The 25,268-nt window shown below is 37.1% G+C and overlaps 1 protein-coding gene across 1 annotated transcript; it reads left to right on the plus strand.

The window, feature by feature from the left end:
• Positions 1-6,840: 6,840 nt before the first annotated feature.
• On the plus strand, positions 6,841-9,628 carry LOC145662045 (uncharacterized). Its single transcript, XM_081727378.1, has 2 exons — positions 6,841-6,929; positions 7,166-9,628. The coding sequence occupies exon 2, from the start codon at positions 7,660-7,662 to the stop codon at positions 9,160-9,162; it is 1,503 nt and encodes a 500-aa protein (XP_081583504.1). The 5' UTR covers positions 6,841-6,929; positions 7,166-7,659; the 3' UTR covers positions 9,163-9,628.
• Positions 9,629-25,268: the final 15,640 nt, after the last annotated feature.

Genomic DNA, 25,268 nt, shown 5'->3' on the forward strand with positions numbered 1-25,268 from the left:
AGGTCTATTTCCAATGAGCTTTAGTTAAATTTGTTCAACACAAAATTTTATGGCAATAAACAAGAATTTTCTTTTAAACTTACGAACTAAATCATACAGAAAATTCTTTTAAACTTGCAAAGGTTATGAAAAAATCCATTGTAAAATGATAAATGAAATATTTCGGTCTTCATCCAATGATGTCTGTAGGCTAAAAGGATTATTAATAAATTAATGAAGGGAAGTAATCATGAAAGGAACTGATGGAATAATAATGCGGGAGGAAAAAGGAGAACCTATAGAAAAGCCACGGACATGATATTATCCTACGATTATCAGACGTTCTGTAAATACAGCATTGTCCTGCGTTTTATTAATTATTAAGTATTCTGCCTTCCGTCAGGTCCTGGAGCTAATGAAGATTTTTTCTATTTTAGATTTGGAGCTGGAAATGTTTCTTCCATGTTTCTTCATCTTCAACTTCTCTTTCAACGCCCAATATTTTCTTCTATTTTTCAAATCATCAATCAATGTGTATTCTTCTTCCTATTCCTCGCTTTCCTTCCATCTTTCCTTCTACGACGATATGAAGAAGACAATTACTTTGTACAGCGGTGGACACTTCTAAATGGTACACCTTAGCCGTAAATCTCCATATGGCTGTACCATTTAGAAGTGTCCACCGCTGTACAAGGGCCACTATTTATATTTTGAGCCTTGGCAATACTGATTGCAGTTAGGCGCCATTTTTTGTTTGCATAGAAATGTTTGACATTGTCGACCATAATGTACTTCAAATGTTTTGTCAATAGCTTTATTTGTGTTGTTTACGTTGATTTGAAGATTGCGTGACAACAGAAAAATGGAATTAACTAGTGAAAATTTTCATGCAATAAGCTATTTTTGTAATGTTGCTATTGTGCTGTACCATCTTGAGCTCAAATTGTTATTCAATTGTTATGTTATCAAAATGTTAAAATGTTCAGTGTAAAATGGCTTGGCGCTGTATCTGAAACCTATCATAAATAAATAAATAAATTTATTCCGATTTTCGACGCGGATTATCAAGACAAGAGTGCATCAACTAACTTCCACATTTGGCGATGAAGCTCCATTCTTTGCCACTGTGAAACGCTGGTATAACGATTTTACTCTTGGTCGCCATTCGCTCACTGACGAAATTCGCGAAGATCCTCCAGAATCAGTTGTTATTCAAGAAAACATTGATGCTGTGCAAAACCTAATACTGCAAGGTCGTCATGTGACATACTGTAAGATTGAGTCAACCCTAAGCATTAGTTCAACCAGCATATATAAAATATTACGTGATCATTTAGCTGTGATAAAGGTTTGTTCTCGTTGAATCCCACTTAATATGACAAAAACTCAAAAAGAAGCTCGCGTCGATTGGTGCACAGAAATGCTCAATAAATACAATGGCGGTACTTCAAAAGACGTATATAAGATTGTAACAAGTGACGAATCATGGATATATGCATATGAGCCGAAACGTAAACAGCAGTCGACTGTATGGGCGTTTGAAGATGAACCGAATCCAATAAAAGTTGTTCGTGCTCAAAGCACATCGAAGCAAATGGTCGCCTGTTTTGTTTGGGAAAACAGACTATGTGGAAACTGTGCCTTTAGAGAAACGTAGAACGGTCAACTCTGAATGGTACACAACAATTTGTTTGCCGGAGGTCTTCAGTCAAATACGAAAAAAAAAAAAAAAAAAAAAAAAAAAACAAGCGCCGTCGGATCATTCGTAATCAAGACAATGCGAGCTCACACATCTCATCTAACAACCGACTATTTGAACAGTGAAACAATCGAATTGATGGGTCATCCGCCGTAGAGTCCTAATTTGGCACCCAATGACTTCTTCTTGTTCCTGAATGTCAAGAATGAATCGTGTGGACGATTTTCGTCGGCGGAAGAAGCCGCTGATGCTTCAAAAACCATATTATGGAGGTGTCTGAAGATTTAAAAAAAATGCTTTGACAAATGGTTCGAACGAATGCAAAAATGTATTGATCATAAAGGAGAATATTTCGAAAAACAATAAATCAATTTTCAATGACAAATTAGTGTTTCTTTATTGTTAGGCTCAACATATAAATAGTGGCCCTCGTAAGATGTGTTCAATCCAATTGGCCTTCCTACGAAGGATGGCTAGAAGTGTACTCTTCTCTCCTATCTGTTTTAAAACATCTTAGTTTGTTGCTCTCTTCGTCCATTTATCTTCGCCATTTTCCCCCAACACCACAACCTATTTTTCTGTCCTGTATGAATGTACAGGAAGCACATTTATTTGTTCCATATTTGCTTGCTGATGTCAGCATTTCAAATCTTTAAGGCCTGATTGTGACAAAGAGGGTATTCTCACTTTATATCGTCCCTCTCGAGACAAAGGGGCGTATCTCATTTTATTAATTTTACCAGCAGACAATTTTAAACCTTTTCTCATCATTTATTATATCGTCTTCTTTTAAAATTTCGTTTGATATCCTTCTTTCAGGTATATAACTTACGAGATCAAATTAAATTTTAAAAGAAGACGAAAGAATAACCAATGAGAGAAAGTTTAAAATTGTCTCCTGGAAAAGTTACGAAAATGAGATACTCCTCTTTGTCTCGAGAAGGCTGATATGTGGTGGAAGAGCTTTAACATCAGACGCTCTGAACGACACTTTGGATGAGATAGTGAACCGTAGTTCACTAGAAAATAGTGACGGTTCTTTGGGAGTCTTATGAACTTCCCGATGTATCTAGTAACCAATAATTAAGTGTACTATTACAAAGCTTAACGTATTTTAATTCCCATAATAACTTATAAAAGCATATAAGTTTACAGCTTTGCTTTCTGTTATTATTATTATTATTATTATTATTATTATTATTATTATTATTATTATTATTATTATTATTATTATTATTATTATTTTGTTTGACAACGCACATCCTGGGTTTATAGTGTGAAATCTATCAACTTTATGTTATTCATCTCAAAATAACATTGTCTAGGATTGAAGTTCGGACCCCTCACACCAGAGGTGAGAGCTCTGATCCACCGTGGCCCTATTTTCCAATTATAGTTAATATCTTCATATGAGAGCCAATATTTGGCTTAGCGTATTTGCTATTTCCTTCTATGTATGCATGTGTTCTACTTGCTACTTTTATTGCGTTATGTTTTAAAAATGTGATTTGGCAAACGTATTGTCAATTTATAAAAATGGGTAACAATAAAAACCGGTTGTTTCAACCAAAATCGCGTTTTGTAAGGTATGTACGTGTTTAGTATCAGACACTTACCCGACTTTACAAGGGTCATTGAAACTGAAATGAGGGTAAAGGAAAATAGTTTAGAAGTGAAGATTCAGGTCAAATATGTCATAAACTGCGTAACAGAGTGCTTATTTATTGATTGACTTTAGCTTTAAGCGCTGCTGTTTGACATCGTGGCCAGGTTTCCAGCTGATCGATATGAGCTGATGTGGATGGAGAAGGAAGGGTCTGAGTCCAAAGGAAATTGTTGTTGGCGGGAAGCCCTTCCACATCTTCACTACTTCTTCTAATGAGAAACGAAAAGTGGAAAATGAAACTGTTGTCCTTGTGAGGATCGTCATCAAAATCTAATTACCAAAGAAATGACTCCGTTCACTTTGACCTTTGTTTTCCACTTACAACATAAAGAAAGTTCAAAGCCAATAAGTAAACATTCTTCGAATGTCAATTTCTATATTTTTTCATAGATTAAATTTCCGTATGATAACTGAATAGTAAATTTGATAGACTCTTTCACTATAAGATGAAGTCATCTACAGACATTTTCTGTGAAATGTTTCAAAGAAACTTATCCTTTACCAACAACAGTTTTCTCCCCTAAAGTTTTGTAACATACAACTCTAATGTATGTTTTTAACTAACTAACTAACTGTGGTTTAAGAGTCCAGGAGGTTCATCACAGCAGAAACAAAATAATCCCACCTTCTGCATCGACTCCCGATTCAGTTAACATTCATACACTCTACTATAATGTATCAAAAGAAATAATGAAAAATTTTAATTATACGTAATTCTGTATAATTTTTAATATTCACTGTTCATTTGTTTTCATTAACAAATATAGTCTCAAAGGCAAGACAGGAGAAACATATCATAGTCAATAACTAGATACCAGGTAGCTACAGCAAGCAATTTTGTAGGTTCCTTTTTTTTAAAAAAATAGTTTGTAACCTTGCATTTAAAAGATAACATAGTTTAAAGCTAACTTTCAACTGATAAACTTAAGTCACAGACAGACTTTCGGAAGAGATCAATAAGCTATTAAACTTATTCCAAATTAGTAAATGTAGCTAATAATAATAATAATAATAATAATAATAATAATAATAATAATAATAATAATAATAATAATAATAATAATAATAATAGTGTTTCTAGGTATTAATACTAAGGTCATAAAATATTCGGCGTAGACTATCATTCGAGAGATAGCAATAACAAAAATCCAAAATTATTCATCGATGTGTTTGATCTATGATGGTTTGATCTATTTTGATGCATAATAAATTGTTGGTGGCATACGGACCATGATATTAGCTTACTAATCAATTTATTTTATTAAATTAACTATCAATTTGATCAGACACTAACACAAACAAATTGCTTTTGATTAAAATAAGTCTAAAATTTTATCTTACATCATACTACTTCCGGAATGCCTTGTTTCATATTATCTTTTAATCTTGCTTTAGGCCTTCCAGTCACAGGGCTGGGCAGTTTTTGTCTAAAGTGACCGAGTACTTCCTGGACTATAAAAAGAAGTATCTTATTGTTGACCACATTTTTCTACTTTTGACGGACCTCATTTGTTGTTTCTTTACACCGTTAATTGGGCTTGCTTTAAATCTACTATAGCTCGGAAGCGATTTATGTTTCAAAATGTTTCTTGTTTTTAGTTTTGGTGCTTATCTTAATTGATAGTGAAAGTTACAATATGACTAGTAGATCTCCCGTCAATACTTCTACCAGGTGGCATGATTATTATACTTACTAGCTGTTAAGCATCCGATCGGACTTTCGCTTTATAAGTACTAAGATTGAGTGTGAATATTCAGTGTATGTTCGTTATATTTTTCTGTCTCAACTTCTGTATATTGTAAGGTTCCACATATCTCCACATCATTGTGTAAACATGTGCTTCTACTACACGTGCTTACAGTAAACAAACCAGTGATGTGCCGTAAACTATAATTTTACGTCTACGCGATTGTCTACTGTAACCTATACGTAATCTACATTACACCTTTTCCCGTGTAGACTATGTAGACAACCACTATCAAATGTAAGGAAGAATTTCGTTGTTCGTTTGTTCATATTTCCTCATTCAGTTGTTTTGCTTCGGTGCAGCGAAAGATTAGGGAAACGACTAACATATAAAAAGTAGAGGGAATTATCTAATCTGTATGTTTACTCTGCTCTGCACATACCACTTCCTTAGATTTTCCACTTCGAGCACTGCTTTTATAATGAAACTTACAAAACTAATTCTCACCTGTGGGCTTTCAGTCAGGGATGAATTCAAAAGGTAGCCCGGGGGGAATCTCCCCCCTGAAGAAAATTCATTCCCCCCGGAGAAACAAAAAATTTCTGTCACAAAATGTAGAAATTACTTCACCCAGTTATTTGCTTTTCTTTCCGTGTACGTGCAGACGAAATCCGATCTCTCAATATACATATAAGTGACGCAGACCCATTCTATATAAATATTAAACATGTAACATCTAAAGAGGCCCACTCACGGTCCATGGTTTGCGCAAACAAGGCTGTTTGTGCAAACAGTTTGACCGTGTGTGGCGATGTATGAACTGTTTGCGCAAACGTTTGTGCAAACATTTTCCACATCGAACTCGTTCGAAAATTGTTTACACGAACATGATGTTTGCGCAAACACGTGGACCGTGTATGGGCATGTTTGTGCAAACACGAGCTTTATTTCCGAGTAGGAAGCCTAGTGTACAGACGCTTATTTCTTGCGCTATGGCGTCAATGAATAGGAATCAAGAATTCTGGCGAGAATTTATTGACCTTTATCGAAATTTGCCTGAACTGTGGAAGGTAAAGAGTGAAGATTATAAAAACAGGAATTTGAAAAATGCGGCATATATGAAGTTATTGCAGATTTCAGATGAGAAACGACATGGCCTTGTGTTGGCTTCACATGGCGTCCAATTGGCATTGAGCGGTGTTGACAGTTCGCGACAAGCAGTTATGCACGCTGTCTTCTCGCGCTACTGCGAATCTTGACAATATCACAGGCGCTACTTAGAAATATTGTACTAGCACATTAACTGCTCACTTTACCAAGTAGAGAAAAGAATTACGAACAAATACGTGAAAACTACATCTTTCTATGTCAACTGGTTGTCATGATAGACGCTTTGAAAGGTTTCCATATAAAACAATTAGTAAAACGCGCGTTGAGTCCCGCGTCTAATTTCCAGTGGATTTTGTTTCGATTTGCAAAGAGAACTCACAACTTTTATTACAGGATAATCAGGGGTGTAGCCAGCAAGTTATTCTAGGAGAACATTACTTTCAGGGGGAGGCAAGCTTTTCACATATTAAAAGCAGAACAAATTACCTCTTTCACAACATGAAAGCATTTTAACTTACCATACATATATACATACTATACGCATATTAGAGGAAAGTTGCTATGTATGGGGAGGTTGCCTAATATGGGGAGGTGGGATTTCTCATAAACGAGGGAATTTTGTGGAAGAGAAATTGCGTGAACGGTAAATTAGTGTCACGAACTGGCAACACGGCCTAAGCTAGGTGACGTCGCAATTAGTTTCTTTGTCTCAGTCGAATGGAAGTGTTTGGTGTGCAGGAGAAAATTTGCACCGTCTCAGAAGTAACGTCTGTGTGTCGCTGTAAAGGTAAGAAATATTCAATTACACTATCTTACACGCTAGAGTAGAAAACGAAGTTCATAGTAAATAGTGTATATCGTGTTTTCTAGATTTACTAATTGTTGATATATGCGTGAGGAAAATGTCAACGAAAGTTGCCTATTATGGAGTGGTGAGAAGTTCCTAATATGGGGCTCCCCAAATTACGAACCCTTAATTTATTCTGGAAATTGAGGATAGACCTACTTTTCTGTCTATTTTAGATGCCGAAAAGGAAACAATGGCAGCAAGAGAATATGAACGCAGCTGTTTCCTCTGTGATGAAGAAGGAAATGGGAAGTTTCAAGGCCTCTCGTATTTATAATGTACCACAAACAACATTAGAAAGATATGTAACTCAAGCCATTGAATCAGGCCAGGATACTGCACCGAGGGTAACCAAATTAGGTAGGAAGCACGTTTTCCCGTTACATATTGAAGAGGACCTTGTGAATCATTGCATTAGTATGGAAAAACAATTATTAGGCTTGTCAATGACGGATGTACGACGTTTAGCGTACCAATTGGCTGTCAGAAATGAAATTCCGAATCCTTTTTCCCGAACAGAGAAGATGGCAGGTAAAAAATGGTTGAAACAATTTCTTAAACGTCACCCTCGGTTATCGATTAGAACGCCACAGGGTCTCTCACATTCTAGAGCTACATCATTTACTCCTGAAGCAGTAGATAATTTTTTTTTTACTTATTTGAACCGGCTATGGATAAAATCAAGCATTCTCCATCAAGATTGTTTAATTGCGATGAAACTGGCATTTCCGTTGTGCAAAGTAAACATACCAAAGTCATTGCTCTTAAAGGAAAACGCCAGGTTTCTGCTCTCCAGTCGGCTGAAAGAGGCACTCTTATCACAGTAGTGACATGCATGAGCCCTACAGGAAATTATGTTCCACCGCTACTCGTATTCCCACGCAAGAATATGAAAATTGAACTGATGAATGGAACCCCACCTGGTTGTATTTATGCATGTCACCAATCTGGTTGGATACAAAGTGATATATTTACAGAGTGGTTCCGACATTTTATAAACTATGTCAAGCCTACAGAAGAAGATTCAGTGGTTCTGGTTTTAGATGGCCATTTCTCCCATGTACGGAACTTAGATGTCATAAATCTAGGACGCGAGAACTATGTTACCATTATATCGCTACCGCCACATTCCACCCATAAGATGCAGCCTTTGGATCTAACATTAAAGTGCTATTACAGGCAGGAAATAGAACGCTGGTTGCGAATGAATCCAGGACGTGTTGTGACTATATATCAGGTTGGCGAATTATTTGGAAATGCGTACATGAGAGCAGCAACAACCGAAAATGCAGCTAGTGGTTTCAAAAGAGCAGGCCTATTTCCGACTAATAGACATATTTTCAGAACTCATGACTTCCTCCAATATGAAACACCAAGTGATAGTTGTAGGTCTGTAGCTGTTACGATAACGTCCCAAGCAGAAAGGATTTCCATCGAGGACGGGCAACTTTCCGAAGCAAACACATCCGATCCATGTAGGTCAGTATCTGCTACCATACCACCAGAGCCAGAAAGGATTTCCATCGAGGTCCGAAACCCTTCAGAGCCAAGCACACCAGGTTCAAGTAGAACTGTAGAACTGCCATCACCTACATGTACTGTAACAGCACATGATATTTTCCCTATTCCAGCACGTCCTGTTCGACAACATTACAAGCAATCTCGAACTGGATCAGCCCAAATTATCACAAGTTCACCTTACAAACGAGGTTTAGAATGCCAAAGGGAAACCAAAATTGAGACCAAAAAACGAACAGAATGCGGAACTTCAGCATCGAAGAAAAGAAAAGGCATTTTCAAGCATAAAAATATTTCTTCTATCGACGAGAAAGGAGGATCCCTCGGAAGACAAATAAAGAAGATGAAGCAGCCAAAGAAGACAGCCAAAGAGTGCAGAGAAGCGGATAATTTACAAAGTAAACGATTCCAGCGTAGGTCTTTGCCACAACAAGATTCCAGTAGTTCATCTAACTGGGAATATATGCAATTGTCGGATGTGTCCGACGAAGATAACAAAGAAGAAGCCGAGTGTTTCTATTGCAATGGACTATTTTCCGAAGATCGTGAAGGTGAAGAGTGGATTCAATGTGCGGTGTGTTCACGGTGGGATCATGTTCTCTGTGCAGGCGTCGATGATGACATTTTCGTCTGTGAAAGATGTTGCTCTAAGTAAAATTATGGTTTGTGGAGTTTTAATTTCAGTGCAAAGCAAACCGTGTTTCTTTTTTTTCTCGTAGATTTACAATTTAAGTAGTATACATGAAAAGAAGAAGACTTTTTTTGTGTGGATTTACAATTTGAGTGAAAAAGTATCAGGCTTTTAAGTTTTTCTAGATTTCCAACTTCAATAAAAAGGAAGAGACACATTTTTTTATGTTTCGTCTATCATTTAATTGAGAACGAGAAATGGGAAAAGACTTCTTTTTTTTTTTTTTTTTTATAAAAACGATTTTCAAACAACCATTTATTATAAATGCATTTGTTTCTTTAAATAGTTCCAAGATATTGTGTTCTGCAACTGAAATTATTTTTCTTCACAGTTATGTAGGCGTAATGATTTGTATTAACGTTTTGTATTAGACCTAATGTTTTTCCAGCTTTAGAACAATGTAGATCTATTTTATTTTTGATCAACAATAACGTCAATACAATCATATTATATCTTCATATTTTCTCTTCTTATTTCATTTTCCCGTATTTATCACAATAGTTTCTCTGAAAGGTCGTGTGTCCTTGCTTTATGCAAGTAATATTGATGTAAGCATCTATATGTCATAGTTCCATATTAGGAACCCCAGCATCCCCATATTAGGAACCCCGGTAGCCTAATATGGGGAACAGCAATACTGTTTGTTTTTATTTTTTTATTCTGTGACTATTGTTTTTTCTCACATTTCCATGTGTAGAATAGACGAACAAGGTTTCTGTACAGCATTACCGGAAGTTACACATATTTCCTACAAATCATGTTTAAGCAGGAAGCCTTATAAAAAAAACCTCCCCATAATTGGCAACTTTCCTCTATATTTTCACAATGTTTCCTTATCAAAAGACGGATCGTGACAGTACTGAAGTTAAAAACCGGAGTGCAAAAGATGAATCAATAAGCTATTCATAAGAAAATAAATGCTGTTTATAGCAGTCTGTTTATCTGACTTTGTGTTTATGTAGGTTAAAATACTAAAGAGGAAAGAAAAAAACGAAAAAATATTAACTCCGATATTATTATGCAATAATATAGTAGTGAGTTCACAGTGCACCAAGTTAGGGAAATGAGAATATAAAGCATATGATTAATTTTAGTTGATTCAATTAGGTATAGAAACCGTATTGATGATTATTTATTTTTTAAAAAATATTCATATTTTATTATAAAGTCCTTCATTTGCATTAACTGTTAAATAAGTTTATTAAACATATACCAGACGAACCTCATTTTGGAGCTGGAAATAGTTCGGAAAGACAGAGCCCCCTTTTCCCCCGTGGCTACATACCTTTGCAATCTTTGCCATCATCGTAAGAATAAAGCATGGGACGTTTGTAATTTGTTTTGAAATTTACTTCAAGATAGACCCTTTCTTATTCGACAGAAGGAACGCAGTATGTTTTCTGTTTCTTTTTTTCTTTCACGTTCCACTGCCTTATGTGCGACAGTTAACACACTCTTTTCTCCTCTATAAGGGAATCAAAAGCATCAGGCGTTTGAATGGTGTCATAAATTATCATAACCCAAAACAAACTCGAGCATATCGAGTTGCTTAGGAATCAGATGGATTACTTCCGTGGCACCTACACGAAGAACAAGGGTGCTACTTGTTATGAAAACGGAGAAGGAAAGAAAGGGGCTAGTGTAGAATTCATCAGTGTCTCGTTGCTTTCTTTCGTGGTAGTTCGTTTATTCTCCAAAATTATAGTTGACAATGTCTTTCATACCGAGTACAGCAGAAGTTTTATTTTCTGTCTTCCTTTTTTTCTTTTTCTTTCAAGTGCTACGAAGTCAAGCTCGAAGAATTATTTTTTGTGCTTACAGTTTTTGGAACCCATAAAAATAAATTTACAAGAGTCAGATTCAGACAAAGACGAAATATTAACTGACATAGATGATAGTGAAGGTAGTGTTGAAGACAAGTGTTTAGCATTTTCACTGGAAAAGTTAACATGTAAGTAATTTAGTTGCTATATATACTTCTAGGATGTATACAAAGACAAAAATAAAAATAAAACATACTACTACAGACTACTACCCTTTACAGACTACTACTACTATCACTACTACTACTACTACTACAACTACTACTACAACAACAACTACTACTAATGCTACAATTACTACTACTACAACTAATGCTACAATTCCTATTACTACTACTGCTACTACTACTACTACTACTACTACTAGCAGATAATATAATATACGATAATAATAATAATAATAATAATAATAATAATAATAATAATAATAATAATAATAATAATAATAATAATAATAATAATAATAATGAGAAGAAGAACTAAAGAAAGAATTCAATAAAAATTTCACCCATCTAAAACTATGCGAGACTGCGAGCAGTCTCGTGAGTCGCAGTCCGACTATTCGCACAAATCAGGCGAAATGATGGCGAAAATCATGATGCCGTCGCTACGGGGTACGACGTCGTGCCACTGCTGGGCCAAGACAACCGTCTGTCTCATAGCTGCCGTTCCTGAACAGCGGCGGGGCCGTCACAGTGTTCGCTGCCAAGCCGACAAATAGGCAGCCGCCTTTGAACCAGCACTAGCACACCCTTTTCGCTGCTGTCACCCAATAAAAGACGACGGTCGGACAAACTTCGTCGGCAATTGTTCATGGGGAACGTCTCGGTTCCAAAACCTAATAGAGGTTCGGATCTCACTTTCAACTATAGGTCCCGTCTCTCTCGTCCCACTGCGGAAAAGGAACGATAGACACCCTAACAAACCCAATAGTCACACATTTTCTTTTGTTTTTTGATCACATGTATACTTCTTTCATCATGTCTACAGCATTGAAGCTAATTAAAGTTCATATAGGAAGTTATCCTGATTTCCCCATTACAGCGCCACGTCACACAGCGACAACGATGTTTCGACTAAATCTTACACAGGTTTGTGCGCAGAATCCGACTCTGCAATAAGAAATAAAAGCTTCCATTTCAAATCTTTCAGCTAACCCCATCTAGCGGTAGGGTGCGGTATCGTGTTTGGTACCATTGAATAACTTTGTTGATCCGACGCGTATTTCTCAAAATAATGCACCTTGTACAGACGGTCGGAGCTAATATCAAGCTCATAAACAAAGAGGAGAACATCTAATTTCGCCGATTACAGCATGATATCACACATCGACGAAAAAGTTTTGATTATACCTTACATTATTTGGGATGCAGTCTCCGAATTTTCAATAAAACATTGGAGTTCCCATTTGAAAAATCAATGCCCCCCACTCCTTTTCAGAAGGTGGAGGCGGAGTGTTGCGTTTGATATCATCGGATAGCTTCTTGAAACATATTAAATACGTTTTTTTGCGCTTTTATGATCAGAAGTGTATTTCTCCAGTTACTCTACCGTGGCCAAACTTTTGGTTCACCCGTTATTTCAAACATAAATTAGCTTGACAGTTACAAAGTATTTTTGATAATTTCACACCATTCGAACATTTGCACATTATAGGGCCAATTCTACACTATCCTGATATCTTAATCTTCAGATAAGGTAACACTGGTCGCAGTGGTCATGTTTTATTTTGTGTAAGATGAGATCTACTACCGCGACAAGGTAGGATCATTCTGATAATATATCTTTATCAGAGAATGGTGCAATCGACCCTAAGGAATGTCATATTTTAGCGATTAGAAAACGGTTATATCAATACATTTTCATCTTACGAGGGAACCTATCCAAGTGCAACTCTGACTTCGAGTCGAGACTATGGCCGTTGGATACCTTGTCCCTAAAGAACATAACACGAGAAAGGATACAACCAAGATCGCAACCGTTGCAGAGATATAAGCGTAAAAAGTTAGAAATTGAGCTCCATACTATACATTACAAAGTCAGATTCCGGGTCAGATTTTTCGGAAACGGTCGGGTAAGGAAACTCAGCGAATACATATCAACTTTGTGTGGGGAGCCCAGCACCTTTTGAATGAAAAATTTGTCCCTGGGGCACTCGCAGGGTCCCAGGCGGGGTCCAACTCAAAATTTGCAAATGGAACCGGGGGTCAAGTAGCATATTGTATGAAAGCTATTGTTAAATAAAAGAAGATAGAACAAATCTCAACTCTCTACGATAACCCTGAGCAAACGGGAAACTGGTCAAGATGTCAATACAAAAAATGAAATGAAATGAAATCTTTGAGGTTTACATCACACGGTTATGCTGGTTAGGCTAAAGGAGACGGTGATGATGAGTAATGAATGAAATGGTGGAATGAAGAAAGTGAGAGGAAACAGGAGAACCCCGAGGAAACCCACGCACATGGTGTTTGTCCACGACAAAATTCACTTGGCGACGACTGGGATCGAGCCCAGGACCCTAAGCACCAGAGATGAACGCTCTACCACTGAGCCACCGCGGACCCCAAAATGTCAATCAGAAAACCTATGGCTACGCTTCTAAATTCGTTAAGTTACGACAATAACAAAACAGAAAAGCACGTTTAAAAGTGCAAGGTATTAAAGTAAAGCAAATTGCTGCAGAGTTTCTCTCTCAAAAGCACCCTCCGATATATTTTATTTCTGCACCATTAATCCAGTTTTCTCCAACCCCACTCCTCTCCAAGTTGCCTCACAGTTTCAAGATCACTCCTTTACCATCATGTTTCTCGTTCAGCAAATCCCCCCATAAAAATTTCACAGTGCAATCTGTGAATTTGGGGTCCAGATACGCGAAGCACATACCGTTGCCTTTTGACCTTCTCACCCTCCACGACGGTTGTAATTGACAATGTATCCTTTCTCTTGTAGGACACGAAATCCAATGGTCATGGTTATTCTATGGTCCATTGGTCATTCGAGGTCATACTTATACTTGGATAAGATCCGTTGTGCGACTCTGTGAGAGACTGCAGCAATTTGCTTCACTTCAATACCTTGCACTTTTAAACGTGTTGTTCTGTTTTCTTATTGTCGCAACTTAACAGATTTAGAAGCGGACCATAGATTTTCTGATGTAGATTGTATTGACATTTTGAGCAGTTGCCCGTTTGCACAGGGTTATCGCAGAGAGTTAAGATTTGTTCTATCTTCTTTTATTTAACAATAGCTTTCATACAGTATGCTACTTGACCCCCGGTTCCAGTTGCAAATTTTGAGTTGGACCCCGCCTGGGACCCTGCGAGTGCCCCAGGGACACAAATTTTTCATTCAAAAGGTGCTGGGCTCCCCACACAAAGTTGATATGTATTCGCTGAGTTTCCTTACCCGACCGTTTCCGAAAAATCTGACCCGGAATCTGACTTTGTAATGTATAGTATGGAGCTCAATTTCTAACTTTTTACGCTTATATCTCCGCAACGGTTGCGATCGAGGATGTATCCTTTCTCGTGTTATGTTCTTTAGGGACAAGGTATCCAACGGAAATAGTCTCGACTCGAAGTCAGAGTTGCACTTGGATAGGTTCCCTCGTTAGACACAGAAGTCAAAAAACACCATAGTGCAATAAGCAGATACTTCAATAGCTATACTTTTCTTAAATTTTCCTTTTACTTTTAATTGTTTTATTTTTTGTCCTCTACTCGCCGCTTTTGAATTTTCTGGTTTGCAACACTGATACTGCCCGAAGCCTGAATGAAGAAGGTGTGTCTTTCTCTGTGTCTTCTGTCTGTGTGTAGTGTGCTTCTATCCAGTGACGAGAAGGAACAGAGAAGTGAACCAGTGACACTGAACGAGAACAGAGGTCGGAAATACTACCAAGCTCATGAACGAAATAGAAGTATTTAGGGGCCATTTATTTTCCCCGATTGCTGCGCCATGTTATGCATCGACGGAAAAGTGTTGACGAAACTTTACATAGTTTGGGCCGTAGAATCCAAATCTGCAATCAAAAATTGGGGTTTCCATTAGAAATTTCAAAATTGACCCCACTCTAACCCCCAGGGGGTGGGTCTAGAGGGTCAAGTTTGGTTTCATCAGATAGATTTTTTAATATTACTAAACACGTGTTTTTTGATTTTTCGATCCGAAGTTAAGTTCTCGATTTATTCCACCGTGTCCAGACTTTTGATTCACTCTGTATATATATATATAAATTTTTAACAAATGTAGAACTAAAATCAAGAAATAAGGATAAAAAAGCTAGTTACACTGGAATTGCAAATTGATATATTCAGATTGAAGCTCGATATTGAATTTTATAAAAAGGATTACCATCTTTTCTCTGCAGGTATGTTTGCTTTATGTCCAACATAATCGATTATTGGTTAGAGAAAAAAGACACAATGAGATTGTATTGTATTTGTAGTGTTTAGGCCTTTCTGAGTGTGAGTGCACTTCCCCTTCCCTTCGTTTATGATGGAGTAGCTTACTTAAAATCGTGTCTTTTAAGATTTATTCTTTCTGGAGAAAGGGTGTGGCAAATGATGTCATTACAATGGGGCAAATTGCCTAGGGCCGGCCCTGCAAAGGAACCCACGTCATACCCATAGATCTCACCTGCAAAGGAGCCCATAGATCTCACGCTATGTGATTTATTTCTGTTGGATTATGTTTATGTACCCCCAATGTCAACAACGCTGCATGAATTATAGAACTTCTGCTGTGACGGACATAAACGAAAACTGTTAGTGAACGTAAGAAGGAACTGGATTACGGTTCGGATATGTACCGGGTGATCAAGAGCGCACATATTGAACATTTGTAGAATATAGCAGAAACTTGATGAGTCTACGTATCTTTTCATGTATAACCCGTCTTTGTACGTCGTATACTTGTAAACAAAAAGTGGTTTGAAACCCGATGAATCATTTAGGCTAACCCTGTATATTGAATAAAGTAAAATATTTTAGTTTAACATCCAACGATTATGCCTTTAAGGCTACGGAAGACGGATGATTAAGGCAAATGAATGATGACCAAATAATTAGTAGAATGAGAAAGTGAGAGGAGACGGGGGTACTCGAGACACGATGTTGTCAATCACAAGCTTACTTGGCCGGGGATCGAACCACAGACTCTACACACCAGAGGTAAACGCTCTACCATTGTGTCACCGTGCCCTCCTTATACATTGAAAAAAAGAGAAAGGATTATGCTTTTGTTGCTATAGAATTTATCAAATCCATTGAATTTAACGTTTGATTTTGTTGATATTTATGACCTAGCAGGACTTGTCTACAATTCCAGTGCAGAAGAAGTGCTTTAGATTGTAATGTAATGAGCTTGAGTCAGGTGGTGCAGAAATCTTTCAGTTTAACATCCCACGATTATCTCCTTTGGGCAAAGGAAGATGGATGATTAGGGCAAGAGTGAACGATGATCGAAGAATTGGTGGAATGAGCTAATGGGAGGAAACGGGAGTACCCCGAGGAAACCCACGGACACGATGTTGTCCACCACAAACTCATTTGGCTAGAGATTGAACCAGGGACCTCTGAAGCACTCTACCACTGAGCAACTGTCCTTCCACAGAGAATAATGAGAATGAATATTTAAGCGTGCTTGTAAAGTCACTGTCAATATATAAAAGTGAAATCGATATTGTAATTATATATTTTGTCACGACAAACAACTGTACTATTTGAAACCTGAGACGTGAATTTTTGAACATAGCATGTGGATCGACATGGAGTTTTATAATTTAACTTTAAGTCAAGTAATATCCTAAGGAGAGAATATTTTGTCAACGATATGCATCTCACAAACCCTTTTAGCTAGAGACATGAAACTCGGTATATAAACTCGTCATTAAAAGTAAGCGAACACTTGCTTCAGTGTTTTCGAAAATTCCTCTTCTAAACGATAAATAGGGGAATTTCTATAATATTCTACTAATTCTAGAAAAAAGCGACACTGTTTTATCCCCGTGCAGAAACTTTTGTTTGAATTGCTGTCAGCAACACATGTAGAGGGTGGGTGGAGCTATACAACTCGGATGGCGGCGCTAGTGTAGGTACTGCAGTGATAGTAGTGGAGTTAAATCACACCTCTCTAAAAGGGCTGTTTTCCAAGGTAGAACAATATGCATTGATAAAGATCGAAGTGACTCGTGGAAAAAACGCCAAGGAATGTCACTCTGGCCTACCTGAAGCATGCGGTAATGACGCACTGCCGTATCGGGCTGTGGCGCATTGGGTTGCAACGTTTCGTACAGGACGTGATAGTGTGCAACAGGAACCAGGTGGAGGTCGACATGGGGTCGACAATCGAGTCATTGAATTGATTCAATTTTTGCTCTATATGGACAAGAGGTAGACTGCCAGGGAATTGGCTAACGAGATAGGAACATCCCACTACAGTTTTGAATGTGTTGCTCAATGTCCTTGGTTGCCGAAATATTGCATCCTGGTAGGTACCGCACCACCTAACAGATGTTCAAAAATGGCATAGATGATAATTTGGCATGTTACATGCGGGAAGGTGGCGTGTTTCTGGTCAGGATCACCGCACTTGACGAAACATGGGCGTGCTCTTATGAGCCAGAACTTAAGCGCCAATCAAATAAATGGCGCCACCCATCATTTCCCCGACCCAAGAAGCTGCGTCAGGAACCGGGGAATGGTGAAGGTGATGCTGATAATGGCATACGATATACGTAGTGTCATATTACGGCATGCAGTTCCTCCGAACCAACCCGTAAATGCAATGTACTACCGCAGGTTTCTGGAACAACATCTTCGTCCTGCACTGCGTGCTTTTCTGGATCTTGGGAAAGTAAGGCATTTCTACTCCATGGATTACTGCTTAGTCTCTAGGCTATAAGCAAATTATATGTTTAGTCGAAGGTATTACAGATTCCAACAAGCCTAGTTCCTTTTCGATGTATTGTAACATAGCCGTACACAATTCTTGAAGCGCTGTCTTTGTTTCTGCCAGATATTTTTCGGCATAATCTTGGAACAGATTTTCTCCATCTTTAATTCTTTTGTGATAATTCTTCGAACAAATTCCCTGTCCAAGTTCAATTAGTTCAGCCATTGCATCGCTTTTTTGTTTTTTTTTTTAAATCACCTCGCATATCTGTGGATGTTTGTGTCAGTAACTGAAGATCGTGGTTTACCTAAAAAAAAAAAATCATTCTCTTGAAGACTTTCTTTCCCTTCAGATAACGCTTACGCTACTGAAAAACTTGTACTGTGGACATACAAACGCCATCACACGTTCCGATCATCAGTTGGAATGTTTTAGCTGACAACTTTTCAACTTTCACAAAAAAAAAAAAAAAAAAAAAAAAAAAAAAAAAAAAAATTAATCCTTTGTTTCACTTTCACACTCACAGCGTGATTATACATGTTGACGGAGTAACATCCTATTCGGAACTACCAAGATTAGGCGAGTTTAAACTTCATACATTAGAGCTGCCGTGTCGTGACAAAACGCTGTAACTTTGGCGGAGCAGTTTTGCGAAAATGAGCCGTAATGTTTTCATCCGAAAATGTGATCTGTATCGTGTAGAACCAGTGTAACTAGGCAATAATGGTCAACCAATCAATTTTCACCAAATTTAATCACACAACATGCATTTACGTAACATTACGTGTAACCACGTGTTTCCAAAGTCAAGATACAGTGGTTCTACACGATACAGATCACATTTTTAGATAAAAACTTTACGGCTCTTTTTCGCAAAACTGCTCAGCCAAAGTTACAGCGTTTTGTCACGACACGGCACAGAGCAAGGATGGTGCTTCAATACAACATTAACCGATTTAGTGCATCTGCTTCCGTTTATGAAATATAAATTTAGTACTACTTCTATGTAAGTCACGCTTTGCATAAGGAATTACTTACCAGAAAATAATGGAAACATGATCACAACACTGAAATCTGAATTAGAGATCTTTCGCTAAATTACTTCACCATACGGGGAAGAAGTTGGGGGAAAAAAAGAAAGATATAAAGAACAGATGAATAGCTGAGAGGTATAATGATGGACGCCATATTGAAATGCAAGATCATGTAGTAGTGTTATCGTAGATGCAATTTGGTGAAGGAAGATAGTGGGACGAGTAAGAGTGCAGGAGAGCAAACGAAAGTATCGAAAATAATAAATAAAATTATGAAAATATCAAGAGAAATATGAAAATGATAAGGTTTTATCATTTTTATTTTTAGTTTATTTTTATTTTTCATTAATGTTTGTAATTTATATAAAAAAGTACAAGAAAAAATATACGGCAGTTCATTTCATACTTACACTTTCACATTGTAAAAGTAATAGCTTGTTAGTAAAGTAATAGCTGGAGCAGTTGAGCCATTTCAAACTTACATTTTATTTTTTATTTGCCAAAGATGAAAGAATTACAATTCTTGATACTATGACCGAAGAACATGTGCAAAGCTTGGAAAGTTGTTTAATATTTCTCTTTCACTTCTTCCTCTACCGTTGATGATGAGATTTAATTATGCGCTATACAGTGGACAGCAGCTAATTCCTTAATTTCTACACACCACTCATCATTGGAATTTTATTATATCACTAGACTCAAGATATATTTACGTCCAAATGCAACTTTTCAAAATATCATAACACTACAATTGCGATTTTAAATAAAATCGCACTTGCTATAGAACATGTGCAAATCTTTTACATAAATTTCCAAAATGTATATTTTTTTTCAACTCAAATCTACTAAGTCATTTTTAAAATTTCTCTTACTCTTTTGAAACATTTATAATGAATAACAATAGTTATTTTATCTTCCTTTCACAAGTTTTTTTTATTTGTTTGTTTGCTTAGAGTGCTGAACGTACAGTTTACTTTAAGATTAGAATTCATTGAGCTTCCACTGCGAATCGAATCCGGATCTAAAAGAAAAAAAAAAAAAAAAAAAAAAAAAAACTGTTAAGCTAAGCAAAAGTTTTAGTACCAATATTGTGTACCACCTACCTTCTAGGTTTGAAGCAGGCAACAGATGATCTGATATTGAATGACTTGGAACTGGGATGCACTGATATAATATAATCCTCAGGTAAACTGTTCGTTTCTAAGATTGTGGGATCATATTTAGCTAATAAATGCAACATAAACTAAAAACTTCTATTACACTTCTCGCCATCTATTCTTTGGGTCTTCTAAATGCGATCTGAATAAATCAAAGAATTTCTTGAAACTCTCAATCAAATGTAGAACTTCAGAATTCTTTTACTTTTCAGCAATGATAAAATTCCTTCAACGTAATGCATTTACCGCGCATAAGATATTCTATTCTTTTAATTCGTTTCCTTTCCTCTCTATTATTGGGTTGGAGCGATTGAAGTATATAAATGGCTTGCATATAGTATATTCTGTTGTATATCTTTTATGAAATAAATATTAAATTACCCAAAATTTTCTAAATAGCTTATTACAAAAATAAAGGTTGATTTTTATACCGTGCACACGAAATATTACAAAGTAAAATTCTAACAAGTGAGAAAAGTGTATGTGAGTTGCAGAGATCTACTGAGAAAGGTCTCATGATACGCCGAAACAGTTTGTTGTAAATTTTATCCTTCAGTTCGCCGGTTCCTATCATGTTTTTCTACAGGGTGATTTTTTTTTTTTTTTTTTTTAATTTACGAATTTTATTTCGATCTAGAATTTCTAACTGAAGTCCGATTTTCATGCGGTTTGTTACAAATGATCAAAGATGGATGGGAGATTTATGGAACTATATTTACTAGTTTAAATTCATCCGCGCTAATATCGGCCACTCCTCAAGAAAAACAGAAAATATTCGCCAGAGTATCTTACAGTCTGAATGAGGTGCGTTCCGGTGTGGAGATTTGAGTTTTCTTCGTTAGATGGCAACATGGCCAAGGTCAATAAGAAACAAAAAGGTGGGTCGTTGTATTGGGAATTGTGCTGTACAGTTCTGTGCTACTGTCTGAATACGATCAGGACATAGTGAGAATAGTGTGTTCTTTGGAGCAATATGAGTTTATAGTTATAAGTTTTTGGAGAATGGAATCTGTTGTTGTTACGCAAAGGGCATTTAGAAACAAATTCGTCTCACGTTCGGCTCTAAAGAGAAACATGATATGGTCGCTAGTGAATAAATTGGAAGAAACAGAATCGCTTCGGAGTGAGACAGGGAAGCATCGGACTCCGCACGGGGTGGTTGTGGAAGATGTAAGCTATCGACTCGTTAGGTCGCCCAAGAAATCTCTTCGAAACCGGCTATAGCTATTCAACATGTGATTTATGTGTATCACCACTAACATTTACTTTGTATTCTCACTAATACTTAATTTGTATTCTGCAATTTCGCTTTAAAAATCCAAAACCTCATTCCATTGTGTTACACTTGCGAATATTTGCTGTTTTTCTTGAGACGTGGTCGATATTACCCCGGATGAATTTAAAACAATAAACATAGTACCATAAATCTCCCATTCGTCCTTGATAATTTGCCACAAATCCCATGAAAATCGGACTTCAATTAGAAATTTTAAACCCAAATGAAATCAGTGAGTTTAAAAAAAAAAAAAAAATTAGCCTGTATAAAAACATGATAGGAACCACCGAACTGAGGGATAAAATTTTACAAAAAAGCGCCCCGACTGAAATGTGTTAACTGTACTGTTTCGGCGCTCGATGACACCTTTCTCAGTAGATCTCTACAACTTACGTACACTTTTCTAACTTGTTTAAATTAAAAACTTAAAACTTAAAACTTAAAATCTACAAAAAAAAAATTCTAACTTGTAAAACTAAGAATTATACTTTGCAATATTTCGTGTGCACGGTATAAAAAAATCAAATCAAATATAATAAAAAAAGTTTTAAAAAATTGTTAGTGTGGTCATGTAAATTTCTTGCACTAAAATCACCTTTCAAAAGTGTTGTTACTGTGAAAAACTTTTTTCAATTGTTTGTGTTGCGAGGTTTCCTTGTATCTTGTTCGAGTTTTGGTATTTCGATTTGTGTTACTAAACCTATTTCTGGATTCTGAGAAGTATGTTTGGCTTACGAAATGCCTAATATAGATAATTTTCTCTTTCACTTCATCTGTATGTGAATATTGAACTTCATTTGAGTAATAAACATTTATTACTTTCATATTGAAATCCCACTGAAAGCTCCCCTTGTTCAGATTCAAACTTCGAATCCTTGTTCTGATGAAAAGTCATTCATACACATTTCTTTCAATGTGAGATGACGATCTATGTAACACTTTTGAACTATCCATTATTGTGTCCAAATACGGACGTTTAGAGATATCTGTCACAGCAGTATCTTAATTTCATGCGTCTCTAATGTGTTCCTTTGACTTTGTTTCTATGTTTCTTTTTGTAATTCTAATATAATATTCCCAACACTCACAATTTGCTTGATATACTCCTGAATGAGTCCTTATTAAAAAAAAAAAAAAAAAAAAAAGTATACAGACTACAACTTTTCAAAACTTATTAACAACTTTATGCGAAACTTTAGCTGCAAAATCGAGACTCGTCACTCAACACGATCCTATCATTCATGAGGATTCTATGCTACCCGAGTGCGACGCCACTCCATACGCTTTCGCTTATGCACTGATGTTATTGGAAAACTACGCAGGGGACATAAGCTGTTCTACAGAGTTTATTATTTTCTTTGGATGGCAGTCATGACAGGGTTACATAATGCTTCACACACAATGCGACGATTCTCCCGTGTTGTGATCGGTGGTGATCGACCAGAACCTTCATGTCATGCTTGTTGTTTTTATGCATCCACTAGCTCCAACATCGGGCCACAGTTACAACAGAATGTTACACATTATTTTCAATCGCATGAAATACCCAACCGGACTCGTGGTGGCGCATTTCGAACGCTTTCAAATGCTGGTAATTCCGTCTAATGCGGCGACAAGGTATTATGTGTTTCTTGACTTTCTTGCACTGTGTTGTTCGTGTTGTTCCTGATTTTTGAATTTCTAATCATCTGCACATCCTCCATAGCGTTACAAATTTACTGAATCAAAGTTGACTTGGACGACTCCTTCCTGGCGGTTTTTTTTTTTTTTTTTTCAGTGAGTGTTATTGCTGGTGGTAAGGCAAGGCTCCAAAATTTTTACAATTTCCCTTATTTCTAAATCGTTGAATAGGATTGATTTTGAGTCTTTTCTGAGTGCATTCGATAGCAAGATTGACCGGAGTGGAATTATACACGTGCACAACGTCCAACGTCGTTTATTTTCAACCACTGACATTGACTAATGAGCAACTTCCTATTTTAACTTCAACACTGTTATTTATATTTGATTTCTTCCGTGTTTAAAAATAGGCCTATAATTGGATAACCACTTCGCTTTTCTATAAATGGAAGTTATAAAGTTCCTATCAGGAACTATGAATCATATAGGGACGCCTTCTTTATGCACTTTCGGTAAACCAAAGATTAGTAGCAGAAATGGGGGATGTGTTTTTACACGTTATTACAACTAATTATCAGAGCACCTCCACTTGCCTCGTGAAAGCCGCTATGTCACACGATACAGCTACATGTCTGCAGTGTTGCCACACAATTTCATCAAATAGCCTTTAACTGAAAATATTTACGAAGAAGTGCAATTAACTTTCTGACTGATCCACGTATTTATAGAAGCTATAGGACACGTATTCATAAGAAAAGTGACCTACTTTGTGCCTGCCTCTATGTTTAATATTTTAATTGAATATTTTTTTCCTCTCTGGGAATGTCAGCAGCACCACTTTTATTACTGTCACCGGATTCTTACTTTTATATGTCATGCAAAAATTCTTTAACTTACAAATTGGCTAAGTCACTAACATCTTTCATTTCTGACACCACACCTTTTGAATACTCCATCAAGAATGGTATGGAAGTCATTCCAGACATCACATCACTAGTTAATTTACATCTACCTTCGCTAAACGTCAAAGCTGTGTTTAGTTCAATACTAATCAATTTAGCTATATCCTGCACACAGAGGAAACTAAGAGAAACAAGGTATCCGATCTCATCATTTACGAAGTCATAAAACTCCTTTAAAGCTATCTCGACAATAATAATCTAATTTGAAGAATATATTCACAATCAAAAAGATCTTGGGATGAGAAGCCCATTTTCTCCTCTACTTAACTATATAGTTATGGATAATTTCGAAAAGAAAATTCTTAGCAATGAGTGCACGAGAACCCACTCCTCCTGCAAGGCGGTTCCAAGTGCGGCAGGTAAATTTGAACGAGTTGGTCTGGACTTTAAACGCCGCTCCAATTCATCCCACAGATGTTCCATGGCGATTGAGAAGGCCACTGGAGTCGTTGCACATTGTTCCCGTAATACCACAACATAACATTGACAGCTTTATGACAAGGGGCATTATCATCCTGATAGTAACATGGGTCCATTCCAAAGAATTTCCACAATGTGGGAAGCACTGAATTGTCCAAAACTTCCAGGTAATTTGCACTCTTCGCGTTACCAGGTACAACAACAAGCGGGCCTGAGCCAAACCCACATCATTATACCATCACAACCAAATTTCACTGTTGGCATAATGCAGTCTGGTAAGAAACGTTCCCTGGGTTGTCGCCACACCCACACTCGACCATCTGACATGAAACACGTGTAGCGTGATTCATCACTCCATAACACATGTTTCCATTGGTCTAGGGTCCAATTTCGATAAGCCTTCCACTATGCCAACCTCCTGGCTTTATTCGTTGGAGTGATGTGTGGCCTGTGGGCACCTGCTCTACCATGGAAACCAAGTGCAAGAAGTTCTGTCCTGACAGTGTTCAGTGAAACTGATGTGCCCGATGCAGTGTGGAACTCCGTTTGGATGGCAGATGCAGTTTGACGGCGACTGCTGGATACCACTCGTTTCAGCAATTTCCGGTCCCCGTCCGTCAATTTCTTGGGTCGTTCGGGCCGTTTATGAACACTGATGACACCGTGACGTTTCCATTTCAGGATTACATCAACCCACCGCTGATTTTGGGTGGCGTAATTGGGCACTAACGGCACGATTCGACAAACCCGCATTATGAAAACCGATGCCGACTTCCCTATCGAATTCACTAAATTCTTATCTGTCTACCATTCTCAGTCAAATTGACTCCTTGCATGACGCACGATCACTGATAATGCGTTCTGCACTTAAACAAATGACTGGC

Source organism: Thermobia domestica, chromosome 10, assembly GCF_964235325.1.
Source record: "Thermobia domestica chromosome 10, izTheDome1.hap1.1, whole genome shotgun sequence".
Classification (NCBI taxonomy): domain Eukaryota; kingdom Metazoa; phylum Arthropoda; class Insecta; order Zygentoma; family Lepismatidae; genus Thermobia; species Thermobia domestica.